The 18,361-nt window shown below is 44.8% G+C and overlaps 1 protein-coding gene across 3 annotated transcripts in view; it reads right to left on the bottom strand.

The window, feature by feature from the left end:
- Nucleotides 1-18,063, bottom strand: part of RXFP2 (relaxin family peptide receptor 2) — a gene marked incomplete at both ends in the record, with an annotated part of 60,212 nt that extends 42,149 nt beyond the window's left edge. For all 3 annotated transcript variants that reach the window (XM_080940687.1, XM_080940686.1, XM_080940688.1), the window contains 3 exons: nt 642-719; nt 3,158-3,304; nt 18,021-18,063. In XM_080940687.1, coding sequence (XP_080796813.1) covers nt 642-719; nt 3,158-3,304; nt 18,021-18,063 — 268 coding nt within the window. The remainder of the gene's footprint in view (nt 1-641; nt 720-3,157; nt 3,305-18,020) is intronic.
- Between the last annotated feature and the right edge of the window lie 298 nt (nt 18,064-18,361).

Genomic DNA, 18,361 nt, shown 5'->3' with positions numbered 1-18,361 from the left:
GTCTAAAACAGTGTGAGCTGCTTATTGGGAGAAAAAAAAAATCAAAGAAAATGGATCCTTGGCATTTGTCACAATTATTATCTGTGCATTCTGGTGAGCCATACAGTAACACAAGGAGTGAGCATGCATAGACATGGATCTATTCTTCCTCCCCGCCCCCACCCTCAGGCTCACAGGCGGACAGTAGAGTGGTTACCGGTGAAATACATTGAAACGACAATGACGTTCTGAAGGTAGCTGAGCCACTACAGCAGTCCCCACTTATCCACAAGGGACACATTCCAAGATGCCCAGTGGATGCCTGAAGCCAGAGATTACGCCAAGTCCTGGACTGACTGATTTCCCTCTGCCTACACGCCTCAGGGACATTTATAAGTCAGGCCAGTGAGATTAAGAGTAACTGATGACTCCGTAGAAAAATGACAGCAGGATACCATGACAAGATGCTACGTGAACGTGGTCTGCCTGTCTCAAGGCCCTGCCACCGTCGTTACTGTTTTGGGACTGCAGTTGACGGCAGACCGTTGCAGCTATCGACAGCAAAACCTTAGATAAGAGGGGGCTGCTGTTCCCAGATAGATCCACGCGCCACAGTCAAGTTTTCGCAAAGCGGATACCGTCTTTGAACCAACACCACTTACAGCACTCCTCTGTTAATGTCACTTTATTGACATTTCCATGGACTGTGCCAAATATGGTCGTCCATCCACTAGTGTCACCTGTGGGATGGTGAGTGATATGCGTCAGTTAGTCTTGAAATCAGATACCACACCACAAAAACAAAAGAACAAAAGTTTCATGAAATCAAACCAAATTAAAAAAAAAAACAAAAACAAAAAACTGCTCAAGCAACAGAATGAACGACTGATCCTTTTCACAAGGGTTCCAAGTGTGCATTTCCCAATATGTACAATGCCAATATTGTTTTATGTGATTATAAATGTCTTGATAGATTCTAATACGGACATTTTGGGTCTTTGACATTTTGGGTCTTGGGGGGTTTCCTGAGATCACTGTACTCTGTACTTGTGAAGATGGAAGGGGTATGTGCGGTTGGTCTGCTGAGTTCTGATAAAATTGGACCTTCCTTGTTTTGTTTCGGTGCTGGGGATTGAACTCAGGGCCTCACGATGCTCTCAACGCAGGCTATACTGTTTCTTGGCAGAATTTATTTTTAAATAAAGCAAAACGCCAGAATACCTTTTAGAAAAGAGTGTGGGGTCCCGTTGAGAGAAATAATAGTTGCCTCAGTTTGTCCCATCTTAATGTCAGTTTGTCATTTGCTATTGTGAAATTCTTATTTGCTATGTCCTTTATATGATAAAAGAAATCATATGTGAATAAAAATGGGCCCATTTTGGGGCATTCTTAATTGAATATGTTCCATAAAAGTGGTAAGATTCACATTGTAATAGATGATACTGAACTCCACATGAATCAAAAAGTAAATTTACACAGTCACTTGCAGGCTCCTTTGATCCCTGATATTCGTAATTTCCCTTTATTCCTTTTTCATATCCTGAACTGTGCTGCTGTGATACCTTTAATTGTGTTATAAGCTATTGCTTTGTTTAGCTTGGGTTCAGAATGTCCCAGTGGTGAATAGAGAAGCAGATGTGGCCCTTGATTTCCTCAGAGCAAAGACGACATCTCTTTGTCTTGTTCATTGATAATCAGAGAAGTCCCTCTGATTAGAGCACAGATTAAATGCCTACTGTGTACCCTACTGGGCACAGATTGAGTGCCTACTGTGTACCCTTCTATCCTACATTCTTGTGGTAGCAAAGCAAAGAAGATCCGGGCCTTTTCTTAGGATGCTTGCATCTGCCAAGAGGTGGCAACGTATCACACATGACTTTACATGGCTGGAGATTTACCCATGGGCATACCCAGGAGGAGAGAGACACTTGGACTGAGACTTTTTTGTTTGTCTTAGGCATTATGGATTGAACTTGGTGCCTCCTGCATGCTCAGGCAAGCATTCTCGCCCTGAGCCATGTCCCACACCTGTGAACTGCGTGTGAAGGGGGGATGGGAGTGGGCCGAGACAGGGTGTCAGAGTAGTTTTCCATCCAAGGGAAGGGTGCTTTTGAGTACCCAGGGGTGAGACACAAGTTACAGAACAGCTGCTTGGCACTCCAGCATGTGGCCATCCTGCTCAGATGCTGGTTGGCCAGTGCTGAGGGGAGCTGGCTTTGTGTGCAGACTGGGAAGGGCTGAGTCTCAGCGTTGACTGTCACTGACTTCACAGATCAGCCTCTAGGCCATCAAGCCTCTTGACCGACAAATAGGCAGATTAGATCAGCCAAGATGAATGGTCCCAGCACATAGCCCTCAGCTTGGTCTGAGGGGTCCTGGGTAATGAACTGTGTGACCTTCTCACACTTTCTATGTTGACTCTGCTCAAGTCACAGCTTTTTCAAGAGTGACCCTATTTCAGTTTATTCCACTCAGTCTTAGGGCCTGTTATTTCCTATGCCTAGAATTCTATGCCCTAGAATGTCTTCCTTCTTGGCCTCCCTCTCTCCCTCCTTCCTGCCTCCCCCAACTTTTATTTTGTTCTCATTCAAGTCAATTTGCATTAATTAAAGTTTTCCTTGATTTTGTCCTTAAAATGATTTTCTGAGATGCTATTCATCTCTTTAAAATTCGTGGTCGTTTTCTCTCTGGGTTCACTGAGCTCATCTACGTACTGAATTATTGTTTTCTCAGTTCGTATTGTCCTATGAGCTCTGAGGTCGAGGGCCTTGCTTCTCCCTTATTTCTTTTGCACCCACTGTGTCCCGGTCCTGTGGGGAGGCCCTGGCCCTTAGCCGACGCTCAAGGTCGGCGTGATTCATTTGATTCTCTAGGTGAGCCCAGTGACAGCTTACGGTCGTTCTCACAGCTGAGCAAAGTTATCAGCTACAAGGAAGCCCCTTAAAATTGAATTATGAGAACCAAAGTCGAATTTAGAATGTCATTTCAATTTTTTATGGGACCGTCTTTCTGATTTTAGCAAGCTCTGGCTGTTTTATAAGTCAGGTCATTAGCCTGAATGCCATGGGCAGTGGTTATTAGATACCACCCCCCTCCCCAGTTCCCCTCACTTACTGGCTGACAGTTTGGTGGTTTGGGGGAACACATGCAGGGAGGGGGGTAGTAGGGAAGGACTCACCACAGTTGTCCTCATCGGCACCATTCCCACAATCATCCACGCCATCACAGTGAAAGGCACGGGGCAAGCACTTGGTGAGATTCCCACAGGGAAAATACCCTTTTGGGCACAGAGGAGTCACCATATTGCTGTCAGCCAGTGCAAAACCTATATGAAAGATGAGAGAGGGCAGACTCAAAAACCATACATTAAGAGACCAAGCGTGATCGTGGCTCGACCTCACTCGCATTGTCCCGTGGTAAGAACTCCATGAGCTGATTCATCCAGGGTCATTCTTAGAACACAGATATGAAACATCATAGGTGACTGCAATCGACCTCAACACCAGCTACACTGTGGGTGAGAGGAAGACCCATTTTGGATCTTCATTTGAGGGAGGTAATGGCAAAGAAAGCCAAAGGGGTTGCTTGACTATTGCACGGAGTCAGGGAGGTATTTAGTGCTTGAGTCAGAAGGCTACAACCATGTTTAAATGGGACAAAAAATGATTTATGCAGTTATTAAGTTTTCCATAAGAGAAATCTAAGGTGACTCAGTACATATGCAGTAACTCTCGTGTTAAGGAGTACTGAGCACCAGCACTCTGCTTGGTAATCATCTCAGTTACTTCTCTCTGGGTAGAGAGATGTAGATGGGAACAAATCTTTCTACATGTTTTACCAGATGGTAAGCTAGGGGTGTCCCCTAGGTGACGTGGGTAAAGTTTGGTTCTCCCTTCTGATGTCAGAGGCTACAAGTAACCGCTATACTGGGCGGGAATCAAACCACTCTGATATATGTCTTTCCAAGAGTAGAAGCCATTTATGAAGACAAATTAAAACGAGTCTTCCTGGAAGCAGGTCATAACACATGAACAAGTGTTGAGTCCAAGTGTAGTTGGACAGAGGGGTGCAGACAGGAGGTCCAGTGACCTCTTACAAGGACACATACCAGGAAACAGTCTGAAAAGCAACCCCAGATATTTAGGTCTAATAAACTCGCATTCAAGTTTAAGAGCGCGCTTTCCAGAAAAAAATAGACATACTCTTTGTAAACAGTTTTGGAAGTCTCGAGGTCAAGCTGAAACTTCCCAGATCTGTTTTATATTGTTATTTGAGACGGTTGTGTCACGTTCAGCTCCTCCCCTCCTCCCGGGATTTCTATCATCCTTTCACTGAGACCCTTAGAGTCCAGTTTGTGCTGCTGGTGTACCCTTGGGAGGCTTCAAGGGAGAAGCGATAGAACAAAATGATATAAAGGATGAAGAGATTAAGGGGAAGACTTAGGTGGGTTATCGGGTAGGATGGCAGGGGAGAGGACGGATGGGGTACAGGTAGGGTTAACTAACACTTGAAGACGTTTCACAGTCACTTCCTATATCACCCTGTTATAGAGCCACAGTGTCCCACCAGACACTACAGGTTAACACACTTAGAGAGTAAGGGGACTCTGAAATGGCTAGTTTATTACCGCCCATTGAAGGGATTGGGAAAGGTGTTGGCTAGGTGCGCCTGATGATGATGTCATCACCACGACCCGGAAGCTAATTGTGTGAAGAGAACAATGGTTTTTCAATAGGCTTTAGCTAGGTTGGCCTTCGCACGGCATCACCTACTGTGTGTTGGGTATCTCTCAATTATCTCATTGAATGCTAAAGGTAATGGACCCTACTGATATTCTGAGCACCTGGCTAGACCCTTAGATCCAGGACAAGGGATTGAGGTGGATATTTTACACACCAAAGCAGACCTGACCTCTAGGTTCTCCCAGCATCCCTCAGTCTCCACCTGGTATACTCCGCCCCCAACTCTGAACTTTCCAGCCCAGGGGCTGGGCTGAGGTTCTCCTTATATGATCCAGACATTTTGACCTTTTCTCCCCCTTCCTTTTCCTCCTCTTTTTCTCCCCCAACTCTGTGACCTACCTCCCCACCTGCCTCCCCATGGTGACTTTCCTGACCTCAATCCTTGGGTCAATGAACTTGCTTGAGAGAAGCTTCCTAATAAACCTGCCTTTAATATAAGCTGATCTGGCTTGAGCTGGCGCATTTCACTGGCAGAGAAATAACCTATCAATGATAATTACAAACATGCTTTTATCTGTGTCTGGGGAAACATAGCCCTCTGGGCCTTCCAGTAGATGGTGCCTTGCAGAGAGATCTCTTTGGAGATCTCCCTGCTGTCTTCGTGTTCACAAAGGATGCAGGTGTTAACACGCAGGTGTTTGAGTGTCACCACTCAGGCTGTCTGGCTTAGAAGTGCATGCCAAGCTTCCAAGGACGTCATTGAAGAAGACAGTTGGATTATGTGAGCTTTAGCTCATTAGTCAAGATGACCCTGGATGGAGCCGGAGCAAATGCACAAAAACAGGGCGGCTGATCTTCCCCAGGGACAGTGATGTCATCAAGAACTCTCTAAGACTCACAGATGCATCTTCTGGAACTTTCCTGGTGGAGGAGGCCAATCTAGAGTTCAACCCAAGAATGTCAGGTGGGGGGAGTGTGTCAGATGGGGGAGGGGCAAGAGAAGTGGGGGACAGGGGCTGACCACAAGTGTCTCCAACTGCCAGTTGTATTTGTCAAGAGTCTCCATTTCCCACTCCACGGTTGCATCTTCCAGGGACATTTCAAGCATAAAGGGATACGAAAAGGAAATAATGACTGAACTCAGCTTCTTCATCTTTGTCCTCTGTCTCCTTCATGTCTGATATCACTTGGAGCTCAATTAACTTAAAAAAAAAAAAAAAAACAAAAACAAAACCCCCATAGGAGCTGAAAAAGGAAAAGTCTCTTTTAAAAATTGACCTTGCTAACTCTCTGGGCTCCCGTTTCAATTCTGAGTAAATAAAATCCAGGGTTCTGTGTGCTGTCCTTGTCATTCTCCCTCATAAGCATGACATCTAAATAATAATTAAGAGTCCTGGCTGTGTTTGGCACGTGCTGACGGAGACCCACTGGCCATCACTGGGAGACATATTCGACAGCCTGGGGCTCCTGCCATCTCTGGTAGAAGTAGAGAGAGGCAGTTTTACTGAAACTCAGGGATTATAAAAGTAGACGTTGCCAACATGAAAGCAAAGCTGGTGGCTTCCAGGGGTTTCCATGGGAGCCCTTTGGCCAAGCTACAGCAGTGGGGAGATCTGGGCTCATGAAAGGAAACCACTGTCAAGGTCCCTCCTGTCTCCAGTCTCTGCTCCAGACCCATTGTGAAGGTGCCCTCAGAGGAGCTGGACTGCCACCCAAGGCGCTTTGGGTTGCCAATCAACACTTCCTGGACTACTGGGAAGGGATGTGTGAGAAGGACCTTTTAGGTTTGCCATGTAAAAATCACTAAGGGTGGTCAGGTCCCTGTTTTGATTTTCAGACAACAGTAGTAGTGACTGGAAAGCCGAGTGTTCTGAAGAACCAGCCTGCCCCCATCTTAGGTTGACAACCAACTTACAGTAAAGAACTCAGTTCATTCCTGTTTATGATTAAACCTCTGTTTAAGGATTGAGTATTCCCCACCTGTATCGTTAAACCACAAGCATGGCAATTATGTCTTTGTTTCAAAAGGTTGTATGATCACCTATGACTGCCTTGTTAGGAGACCTGCTATGACTACCTTGTTAGGAAGCCTGTTGTTATGACTACCTTCTTGTTATGGCTACCTTGTTTTACCCACCTTACAATATCTTTGTTTCAGGCCATTAAGACTAACTTGTTGTGTTTATGATCTGCTCCTGTAACCCCACCTATTTTGCACCTCCAAATCCTCCATTTGTAAGCCCCCTATCCCCTAACGATAAAAACCTTGTGTTCCTCACGTCCAATGCTGACCTCTCAAATTCTGCTTTAGGGGAGGCAGCCCATGCGTGTGAATAAAAATGCTTGCTTTAACTAATTGTTTGATTTAATAAATTTGGCCATGATGATTTGGGAGGGTTGTCTTTCTTCTCCCATCTTTGAGATTAATGCCCCTCCCACCAGGTGCCTTCCAGAGAGGACACTCCATAGAGGTGACTGGCTGAGGAGACCATTTACTGGGTGACCTGTATGGGGCTGCTCACCTCAGTGAGGATGCTACTGTCACTGAAGGAGGCCATATATCCAAAGTTACAGACAGAGCCTCAGCCATATACTTAAGAGTTAACTACTGGAACTTCCAGGAAATGTTAACTGGGCTATATCGGTTGCCAGTCAACAAGACAGGCACAGCCTTCTCTCTGGGTGCACCCAATGGGATGCAGCAGCTCTCTGGGCAGTTTGCACTTGGTCAGTCCACTTCCCGGGAGCTAGTCTACTTCTGGCAAGTCAGGGCATCTCGAAACACATTGTTTAGAGCCCAGGCTAACCACAAATGTACACTGCTTCTGCTGTAGCCTGGAGTGCTCAGATCACAAGCCTGACGTCATGCCTGCCTGGCTGTGTTCTTCTGTTTAAAATATCCATCTTGTTCAGTGGGATTAGAGAGTCTGCCTTTTTTCTGAAAGCTGCCCAAGACTGAGAAATGCAGAGAATGCCTAGTAAGTGGGTGAAGGACGGAGGGGCAGGGTTGAGTGTGACGGTGACAGACTAGATGAGTCCCCGACATGGGCAACATTGAAAAGAGAGAGGACTAACCTATTTATTGCTCGAGTCATAGATTCCCCTGCCTCAGAGAACCTTCACTGATGGCTCTTCTTCTAAGTGGGGATTCTTCAAAATCCCATCAATTTACACCTTCCCAACACACAGAGTTCCTGACATGCACCTGATCAGGATGTGCCTTGCACAGATATAAGGTACCCATCACTTAGACTGCCTGCAGCAGGGATGATGCCTGAAGGGTGAGGGCCTTCCTACCTGCTCACAGCAATGTCTCCCGAGTCTACACTCTGCCTCAGCATCTCAGATGCTCTCTACATTAATTACAGCCCTGCTTTCCTCTGTTCCTGCTATCTTTTCCTTATCATGGCATCCCCTCTACATCAGTCTTATTCAGCCAGTACTCAGAGGCTGGACACAGCTTAGAGAGGGAGTGCTTGGTCTAGTGAGGTCCAGGTTCAATCACCACATCACAACATGCACATGTGTGCGTGTGTACATATACATGTACAGGCACAAACACACGTGCACAGGCATACACAATGCAGCACATACACACAATATACACACATGGGCACGCATGCACACTCATGCACACATATATGCAGGTACACACAGACACACACAGGCATGCACACATGCACACACAGACCCATGAACACATACACATAGGCATCAATACACGTATCACACACATATACATACATACGCACACATACATACATACATACACACACACACACACACACACACACACACACACACAAGCACACATACCTAAACAAACCAAAAAACAATCAGGCCTTGTATTCAAAAGAAGTTAACAAACCAAATGCTATTATGTCTAGTTGCCTTTGGGGCTGAAACACAGTGGTCTCCCCTTTAAAAGGTCACCACTCAGAAGACACCTATCTCCTTTCTCTCACCAATGTCCAGCACTGGCCTGTTACTCCATCCCAGTTCCCATCAAGACCAGTGTTTGTCTGCTGCCCAGACCCAGTTTTCCTTTTCAAGATAAAGTCTCACTCTGTATCTCTGCATAGCCTGGAACTTACTCTGTCAACCAGGATGACTTTGAACTCACAGTGATCCTCCTGCCTCTGCTGTCTAAGTGCTGGGTTTAAAGATGTGTGCTTAATCCTCTCTGCTATCTTATTTGTCCCCTGAAGGGTCTGACAAATATCACCACCTTCACGAGGCAGGATGCTTCCTTCCCTGGCTCTGTGGTTCCTCACCACCCTTCTATACTTCAGCTTCCACAGTTCCTCTATGCTCTGATATTACAGGTGATTCTGCTGGCCTGCCCTCAGGGGCCTAGCCATGCTTACCATGACCTGCCACCAGGTGTGACAGCTGTGTGCTGCAGGTGTGTGCTACAGCTGTGTGCTCCAGGTGTGTGCTACAGCTGTGTGCTGCTTAGAAAAAGGCCCAACACTCAGCAACACTCTCTCTTCCTACTCCCTCTTTCTCTCCCTCTCCTTTCTCCCTCTCTTCCTACCTCCCTTTTCCTCCTACCCCTCAGCATCCCCCCATCTGTTCTCTGTAACCCCCTTTGCTTGGCCCTCATGGCTCTGCTTCTGTCTGTCTGCCTCTACATGCCTCTACCCCTTTCCAGGTCCTCACTCCTTTCCCCTTCCCTAACAACCCCCTTTCACACCAGTCCTGTTGTGTGGCTTAATTACTCAGGGGTGGGAGTGGGGGCTCACCTTGACATGGGCCCTCACCACGTTTTACTTCTTAACTCCCTCTTATCTCATTAATCCATTTGCTCTGTTTTAAAATAAAAGAATAGTAATTGTGAGATTGGGCAGGGTCCTGAAGGTCAGAGCTTTCTAGGTTTTTGCATTTCTTTGAACAACAAATGGAAAACTTTGCAGGAACTTGCAGGCATTATTAATATTTTAGCTTTTGAAGAGGTACTCTAAAATATTTGTCACCTTACATTTCATATTGGTTCATTAGAAAAATAGCATTCTATCATCCAAAAATTAGAAAGACTCTCCCCAGAGAAGACAAGTCAGTCTTTCCATAGGATTATATCTGCTTTCTGAGACTCTTAACTAGCATTCCTGCTGAGGGGCTGGTTGGACGTGCCTCCCTGACAGCAGGGCTTCAGAACACAGTGTTTGCAATGTTGTGTGAGAAAACAGAGTCTGGAAATGTGGCTGGAATTCTCGGGGGTGGGGGGAGGTCAGGCCTCTTGTTTTAATTCAGGCAAATAGTCCCCTTATTTGTCACTTGCCTATGATTTCGATGTCAAGAGGGGCTCCAGGGGGTAGAACTCCTGGACCCTGGCATTCAAGTAACTCTACAAACCGAAAGTAAAGGCTTTGAATCTGTAAAATCGTAGCTTGCTTCACAATAGGTTTCCAAAGGCAACAGTGCTTGCTACTGCTGGTTAAATAGTATACTAACCTAACAGGGTGATCAAGAGGCTGAGACAGTGTCGTGAATACCAGCAGAGGGCTTACAAGTGTTGCTGCCTATGGATGATCAGTGTATACCCGGATGTGCTGGGACAACGAGCTAATAATGGCAGAAACATGATTTTCTACACAGCCAGATAGATGCAATCAGCAAACAATTAGAAAGTGAAGTGTCCACACAACCATTTTTTTTTTAAAAAAAAACATCGTTAACAACCACATACTTAGGGATAAGTCTAAAAGCCCGTACAAGGGGTTTATGTAACGTGTATGTTATCATTGAGAAAAACCGGTGATGTTAAATGAATAGTGGAAACAGGAAGGAAACGTGAGCAGATAGAACGTAAGGGCCGGAAGGCAGGGAGGAGGGCTTAAAACGCTGTCTCCAGGGCGTGCTTCAGACATTGCAAACATGATCGCCCAGCAGCTGTGGTTGCCTGCACTGGGCCTGCGCAAAACTGAGCCTGTCGACAATCAATCATAGATTGGGGAGGGACCCCTGGGGGCCCTATCTCTCCCAGCCGGACTTCTGGTTATGTGTAGATTCTGCAGCAGGCAGGGTTATTGTTTCCAGTTACGTACCCAATGGGACCCACCAGGATCCAGAAGATAGTACCAACCAAGCCTGTGGTTCCAGGGCTGGTCTGGGTTAAAACACTAACGCACGAGACAAAAGAAAGGAGGCATGGAAGTGAGAAAGGGGGCCGGAGAGAGAAAGAAGGGCACCCGGTCCCTGGAACTGGAGTTACAGGCACCTGTGAGCCACCGTGTAGGTACCGGTAACCAAACCTCTGAAAGAGTAGCAAGCGCTCTTAACCCCGGAGCTGTCTCTTCAGCCCTCCTTAGGATTTAAAAAGCAGTGGTGCACATTTTGGGGAGGCTACGAAGTCACGCAAGCCTAATATACTTCTGGGAATGCCCAGGAGAATGCCTGCTTTGGAAAACAGCATCTCGCCATCTGCTGAACTTGAAGCTTTTCAAACTGTATGAATCATCAGGCTGTCTCCAAGTCTGCAGAAATGTGTGCAAAGTGCACCGGAAGACACCCCTCCCCCCAACTCCCCACTCATATTCCTGCTGCCGGAACGTCCTCAAAAGCACCACCCACCACAGTCCCAAACTGGGAACAACCTACACGTCTTTGAAAGAGAAGGCGTGTAAAAGATATTATGAAGATCCCTCGGTGGCATACTACACAGTCTGGAAAAGTGTCAAAGTAATTTCACTGGCTAAGCCTCCTATACTTTCTCTGGCTGTTTTGTCTCTTTCTGGAACATTCCAGGAAGTGTGCCTTTTATGGTGGAAAGGTAATGAGATTTTTAAAATTCACTGTTCTTTGCATTGGAAATACATTTTGTTTTCCTTTTTCACTTCCTCTTTGTTTCACGTTTATTTCTGAAGTCATTTCTAGGAAAGCTTCCCTGAGCCTTCCAAGACCCAAGACGGTCACTCCAGATTATGAGCTTCCCTCAAAAACCACCTGGAACATCTTTGCAGTGTTGGATTCTAGTTGATTTTGTTTTTCTCATACAGCACAACAAGTCTTATCTGATGGAAAGAAATTAATTATTCATTTTGACTGTTCCTGGAGCAAGGAAAGTTCTTCATTTCTAACACGTGATGTGTGTCTTGAAAGTTGTCATCCACACATGAAATATTTAGGAATAGGCAGAGCTGTCTCAGTGAGTGATTAACCAACCAACACACACAGCTCACACACGCAAGGAGGCAGACTGGCCCTGGCCAGCATCTGTGAACTCCGGCGCTGTTAGGAAGGACGCTTTCCCAGAGGATGATCTTAGCTTTTACTACAGTAAGAGCAGCGTTTGGAAGAGGGAAAGGGGAAACAGAAAGTTATCTGTTGTAACTTGATTAATTTCTTCTGCAGGACTGGAATGGCAAATAACATTAAGGCTGTCATGTAGGTCAATTTGCATAAAGTTGTGAATTACTCTCCGTTAAGAGGCTGTATATTGTTAGCATGGGGTTAGCAATTCCTTTGCCAAATATTTAATTGTCTTTATCACCTCCAAAGTAAAAAAAAAAATAAATAAATAAAATGATTTACAAATAGAATTAATGTGATAAATGGTCCAGGTCAATTCAATTAGCCACCCAGATGAACGCAGATTGTATAACAAAAAATTACCATATTCTTTAAAAAAAAAATGACTTGGGGATGAAGAGATGGCTCAGTGGTTAAGGGAATTGCCTGCTTTTCCAGAGGACCTGGGTTCGGCTTCTGGAACCCACATATTGGCTCACAAGCACCTGTAACTCCAGGTACAAAGGATCTGGCACCATCTTCTGGCCACCGTGGAACCTGCATGCACGGGGCACACGTGCAGGTAAAACACCCTTCGACATAAAATAAGTGAAATTAATTCTGAAAAATTGAAAGCAGCACATTGTGACATGCTCATCCACACCAGAAAGCTGATCTACGGCACACACAACCACAGAACCAGCTGCTGTGCTTCTTGACGGTGCAGCATCTCAGGCCCCTCCCACACTTACCACGGGTCTGTTTCTTTAACTTCATCCGTGGCAGTTACTAGAATGTCGGTGATAACTCCAGTGTTGCGGATACTGAGCATTTGGTATTATCTGGTATGCTGAGAGCCAAAGGAAGAGTCAGGACTACCGTTTCACATTGATCCGCTGACCCTGAACCAGTCTCTTAGAATGCCAGCTGTCTATCCAGCCTCTCACCATCATACAACTCTACTGAGTGGCTTTTCAGCTCTCTCTGGCGACGTCTTGTGGCCTCTTTGGGAACTGCAGGCACATGGTGTCTTCTGACTTTGGGAAAAGCACCCCACCCTACTGTGGGCAAATCCCACATATGTTTCTTTATTAGATACTTTTCTAAAAAAAGCAAAGCCTGCTGGGGCATTTTAATTTGTACTGTCAGGTTTAACATTAGCTTGAAGCAGCTGAGTGTGTGATTGTCCCCAACCCAAAGTGGTGATCTCAATTAAACCCTTTGCTCATAGGCAGCAGAAAAGCAATGGGGAACCTCTGTAGTGGGACATGGGATGGAGCTGGATTATCCACAAGACAACATTAGAATGATACTATTAGAATGAGCGAGGGGTCAGTCTGCCTATGTGGATACACCCATGGACCCAGTTTCTCTAACCTCACAAACAGGTTTAGGGCCAAGCCCAGGGAGAATTTATATTGGGAGAAGTAGGGAATAAGACAGCTTTAAGAAGTAGTTCAAAGTCTACATCCTTAAAATTCTCAATGAGCAGAGGCTGGGGATGGGTCCGTGGTAAAGAGCTGACTGCTCTTCCAGATGATGTGAGTTCGATTTTCAGCACCTGCATAAACTAACTCCAGATTCCAAGAGTTCAGATTCCCTCTTCTGGCCTCCATGGGCACCACACCACATTCAGGTAAAACAGATGCAGAACCCAAAAGTGCCAGAAGATGGCATCTGATTCCCTCTAGAACTGGAGTTACAGATGGTTGTGAGCCACCATGTGAGTGTTGGGAACTGAACCCAGGTCCTCTGCAAGAGCAGCCAGGGCTCTTAACCAGAGTCATCTCTCTAGCTTCAGTGTACATGCATACATATTTATGTACATATTTTTGCTAATTTTAGAAAGCTCATGATTACATAGTTTTTTCTGCTGAATAAGGCAAAATTTTATAGTCAGGTGGATTCGTGTTTTATAGCACAAATTAATGCATTTTTTACAATACATGTTTAAAGGAGTCTAAATTGTCCCTGACTAATTTAGACTAAACTGTGTTCAAATTTCATTTTCAGAGCCTCCGATATTTCAGAACTGGGATAAATCACTATAGACCTTAAGAAGAAAGCATTCTGGTGGTGCAACATTAAAACCGAAGATATAATGATTGTTTGCTTCGGTTTGAGTTGTGCCCCTCTCCCCAAATCTTAACCCACAGAATCCTACTGAAGACTGTTGACCAGGAGTTGAGCGGACAGCCACCACCCCAGACAGGAAATTGAGCTAATAGGAAACAGACAGCTACAAGAAGTCTTTCAGGGGGCAGGGGCTGGGGTGGGGGAGCCCAGCAATGACAGGGGGTGGCGACAAGAGGGCTGGAAACCCAGGAAGATTTCGGAGGAAGGAGACCGGGAAGACGGCTGTGAGCGTGGCTAGAACACAGACGTGGTGGAAGCAAAGGGGAGCAGGGAGGATCGCACAGGACGCGAACCCAGGCAGCAGTGACTTCCCCAAATGCCCGTGGTCATGCCACTGTGCTGTAGACAGCCGGCTGTGCCCTTGTGTTCTGGCGATTCCTATGACTCCCTCCATCCCTGGCTTCTCCTCAGCCTCTAGCAAGCATCTTTGATGATTACACATTCAAGTAGATTCTCTTAATCTCTACACTGGAGCATGTGTATTATATTTTTTGTTCTGCCTGGAAGATAGGCGCCCACACACGCCAAAGAACAGGGAAATTAAAAATGATCCTGCTTTGATTGGTACTACCCCCCCCCACGCACCGCACTCCTCACAGCGCCCCCTACTGATGAGCACAAACAAGGCATGTCAGTAAGAAGTAAAACTGGGGTGGACGAAAAGAGTTTTGAAGAACTTGCCTGAGAAGAAATGAAAAACGTACGCAAAAGTTTTTGTTGATTCTGATTTGAACATCGCACCGTGGGCACACACAGAAACATCCCATGGTCCCCAGACAATTTTTTACAAGCCAATTAAAAAGGTGAAGTCAAGATGAAAGCAAAAACCAACCAACAAAACAAACAAAACAACCACAACAAAACCAGACTAGACTCCTACTTAGGAATAGAAGGAGGCATCACCAGGAACAAGGAGCCAAGTCAAGGTAGGTGGGCAGGAGGGCAGGGAAGAAAGGAAGGCTGGAATTCTCTCGGTTCTCACTGAAGACACTCTAGTGGCCCTTTGCCTCACAACCTGGCTCATGTAATTTCTCTCTAGCGTTAACCTTTCAAAAAGCTCTTTGTCATGTGAATGCTAAATCAATTGTTTTTGGGAGGACATTTTATATATTCAGAACCCTCCTAGATCTCTTTGTCCTCTGAAAGTATAGCCATGAGAAATTAATGCACTGTAAATTAAGCACACGGGAAAAAACAAAACCAGAATTGTTTACACTGGATTACCCCGCCCCTCTTACCTTCACTAGCGTTTCTCCTGTAAAACAAACACACCGATTCTGCTTAATTAGCAAGTTACACATTTATACTGAATAAGTAAAACACGGAGTTTGGCGATGCTGATTGCATAACTACCTTGCCCCAAATAATTGGTTACTAACTGAATTTTATTTGAGACTGCATTAAAAAAAGATTTTAAAAGCACACAACTTCGCATTATTACCTTGCTTGCTAACTATTAGCGTCCCAGTTTTGTGTCTCGGGTTCAGGCGGAAGGTGTTCTGAAAGTCTTTACTACAGCTGGCTCTGCCACAGCAGGATGCACCTCTGGAGTTGACAAACCTGAGAACACTTTGACATTCACCCCAAGCAGGCTCTGTTTTTGCCTCAAGCGAGCAAACTTATTTTTCCATTACTGGCGAGAAAGAATTTCAAGAGGATTGGATTGAAGTCCAATGGATTTTCACAGCTAGGCACAGCATGAATGCAATTGTGTGAAATTAAAATGTAGCCGGAGAAGCTTTTCTGTAGTCTTAGCGATGAAGTTTAAATGACCGATGGTTTGGAAAGCACCCCCTTAAGGCCTAGGTGCAACGTGGCCACTAGGGGGCACTCAAACACTGCTCACTGCAGAATGGCTCCAGGGCTCCGCTTCGTATACTGATCACATTTATTAGCGTAGTAAAAGATGTGAGGATATAGCCGTTGGAAGTTATCAAGCAGGATTCTCCGTACTTGATACTTTAATTTTGTACCTACTCACACTGTTTGATTTTAACTGTTTTGAATTAACTCTGCCTCTATCCGTTCATTAAAAGTCTTCTTAGGCTGGTTTGGGGCCAGTTAGCAAAGATCCAGATTGAATTAATTAACGATAAAGTGCACAGGTCACGAGAGGTGTCAGGTGTGTTGGCTGTAGTTGCTGGCTAATGTATCGAGACAGTAAATGTCATTTGCTTCTTAAGCACTTGAGTGACCGTGGCCCAAAGAGAAAACAATCAATCCTGTGACTTAAACTGCCCTAAAAAAATGACCGACCATACAGACTTAACTTCAGAAAACAATTTTTATCCTGAGGGAAAAAATAATAATAATTGCCTTTGATTCACCATGACAAAGGGCCTTACTGTTTTAACTGTTAAGGATTGTGTGAGAAAACACAAAAGCTTTGGCCACTGAGAAACAAATAATTACGATTTCATAAGATGTCAATACTGACCCACATTTCTAAAATGAGATATTGTGAATATAAAGGTTTAAAATGAGGAAAAGTAACGCAAACTTAGAAAATTAAACAGAGAGGAGGATTGCAATTAGTCAATGAACTATTTTTAGGCTTGAGGTATGAATCTGTAATCAGGCACTTAAAAAAATCCAAAATGATCTTTAAAAAATTTTTTTTTCTCTTTCTCTCCCACTTCTCAGAGCCCGGTGCCCTACAGCAAACCGTGAGATATCACTTCGAAGTGGTTCGGGGGTCAGGAAGGCAAGCGCAAGTCTACACGAGACACAGTGATTCATTTGGTGAGTGGTGGTTAGAGTCTGGCGCACCAAGGGCCCTTTCAAACGCTCACTTTTAACCATCCTCCGAAACTGAATATTATGAATAAAGACAAAACACAGGCTTTTCTGCCTTTACGTCTTAAATCAAATCCTGTCTCTAAAGTTGCAGTTTCCTGAGAGAAGAATTCATTGTTTCTCTTTAGAGAATAGATTTGCATGCAGGAGAGGAAAGAACACAAAACTGAGACTGGGCTGGTAGGACCTTTGGTATATAATGTGGAACAAAGTTTCTGTGTCGTTAGAAGTTCAAAATAAAATTTTAAACATGAGAAATCTTTTGGTAGTTGTTGGTAAAAACTGTATTTCATACCCAGAAGTTACATTTGTTTCCTGAGCAGTTTTACTAAAAGATGAAAACTATTCATTTGTAACTCATTTAACCAAATTGAAACTTTTTTTAGAGGCTAAGGCTAATTTCAAGTTCTAATATTTATTCTGGAAAGTCTGAAAGAACAGCTATGAATTAGCTGAGTATATTTTGAACCAAAGTAGTAACGAGTCCCTGTGCACTGGGAAGAGATGGGGAACGTATAAACTCGGGGCAAAATTAGGTTTTTTACTTCAGGTGTTTGGAGCACTAAGGCATGAAAGTCACTGACTGGGAAGTGACCACTTTACACCAGCTTTCTAAGTCTCAGAGCAGGCAAAAAAAGGTATATAAAACACACATTTCTATATTTTAATAACTGTTTTACATAGGTGAACTCTTAGACTTTTTTGGATTTGCTTGTGGTTTAGATTAGCAAAAACAAACATTATATATATATACATTACATATATGTGTGTGTGTGTGTGTGTGTTTAAACTCAAACCCTATAGCCACTACAATGAATTACACACATTTTATGGGCATATTCAAACAGGTTGGGTTTATACCAACCCATCTTTTAGTTTATGAATATACCTTGCTTTCAGAAGCACTTTCCTCTACTAGAATTGATATGTCAGCACTGATTTTTAAAATACAACCCATCTCTAGTTCTAACGACATAAAGAGAAAAAAGTCACGTTTCTGGGAGATACACACGGCATTTGAAAACTGCTAGGCTCCATGGCGCTCCAGGCAATTAACAATCATTTCAGTGGCTGCACAGCGGGGTACCTATCTTTCAAACACTACAGGGAGCCTGCGGTAAATGTCGCAGAACTACACAGCGGTTTTCTAATCTTTGGAAATCGTAGTCATTCATAGTGAGAAAGCAGCAGCCTTACCTTTGACCCCTGTCAGAAGGATGACATGCAGTAGGAGCCACATTGCCGTCGGTGTGAGCTGGAGAGGTGTCCAGGGTCAGAGGCGGAGAGAGCTGTAGATTTGTAGCGATCGAGTTGGTGGACGTGTCCCTCCTGGCTGCTCAGAAGGAGTTTTGATAGACGCTGGTGCCTCCCATGTGTCTGAGCATGCTCAGCTGAAACCTCCCGGGCATGAAGGGACACCGACGCTTGTCACCAGGGAGCCCTGCTTCTTTTTCTGTCCTTTCCTTTCTCTTGCTTTGCTTTCTTTTAAAAGTGGAACTGTGTTTCTGGACATTACATTCATCGTGGTATAGGAAGGG

Source organism: Micromys minutus (genome assembly GCF_963924665.1).
Source record: "Micromys minutus genome assembly, chromosome: 29".
Classification (NCBI taxonomy): Eukaryota; Metazoa; Chordata; class Mammalia; order Rodentia; family Muridae; genus Micromys; species Micromys minutus.
The sequence above is the reverse complement of the archived record's forward strand: the minus strand, read 5'-3'. Positions and strand labels throughout refer to the sequence as shown.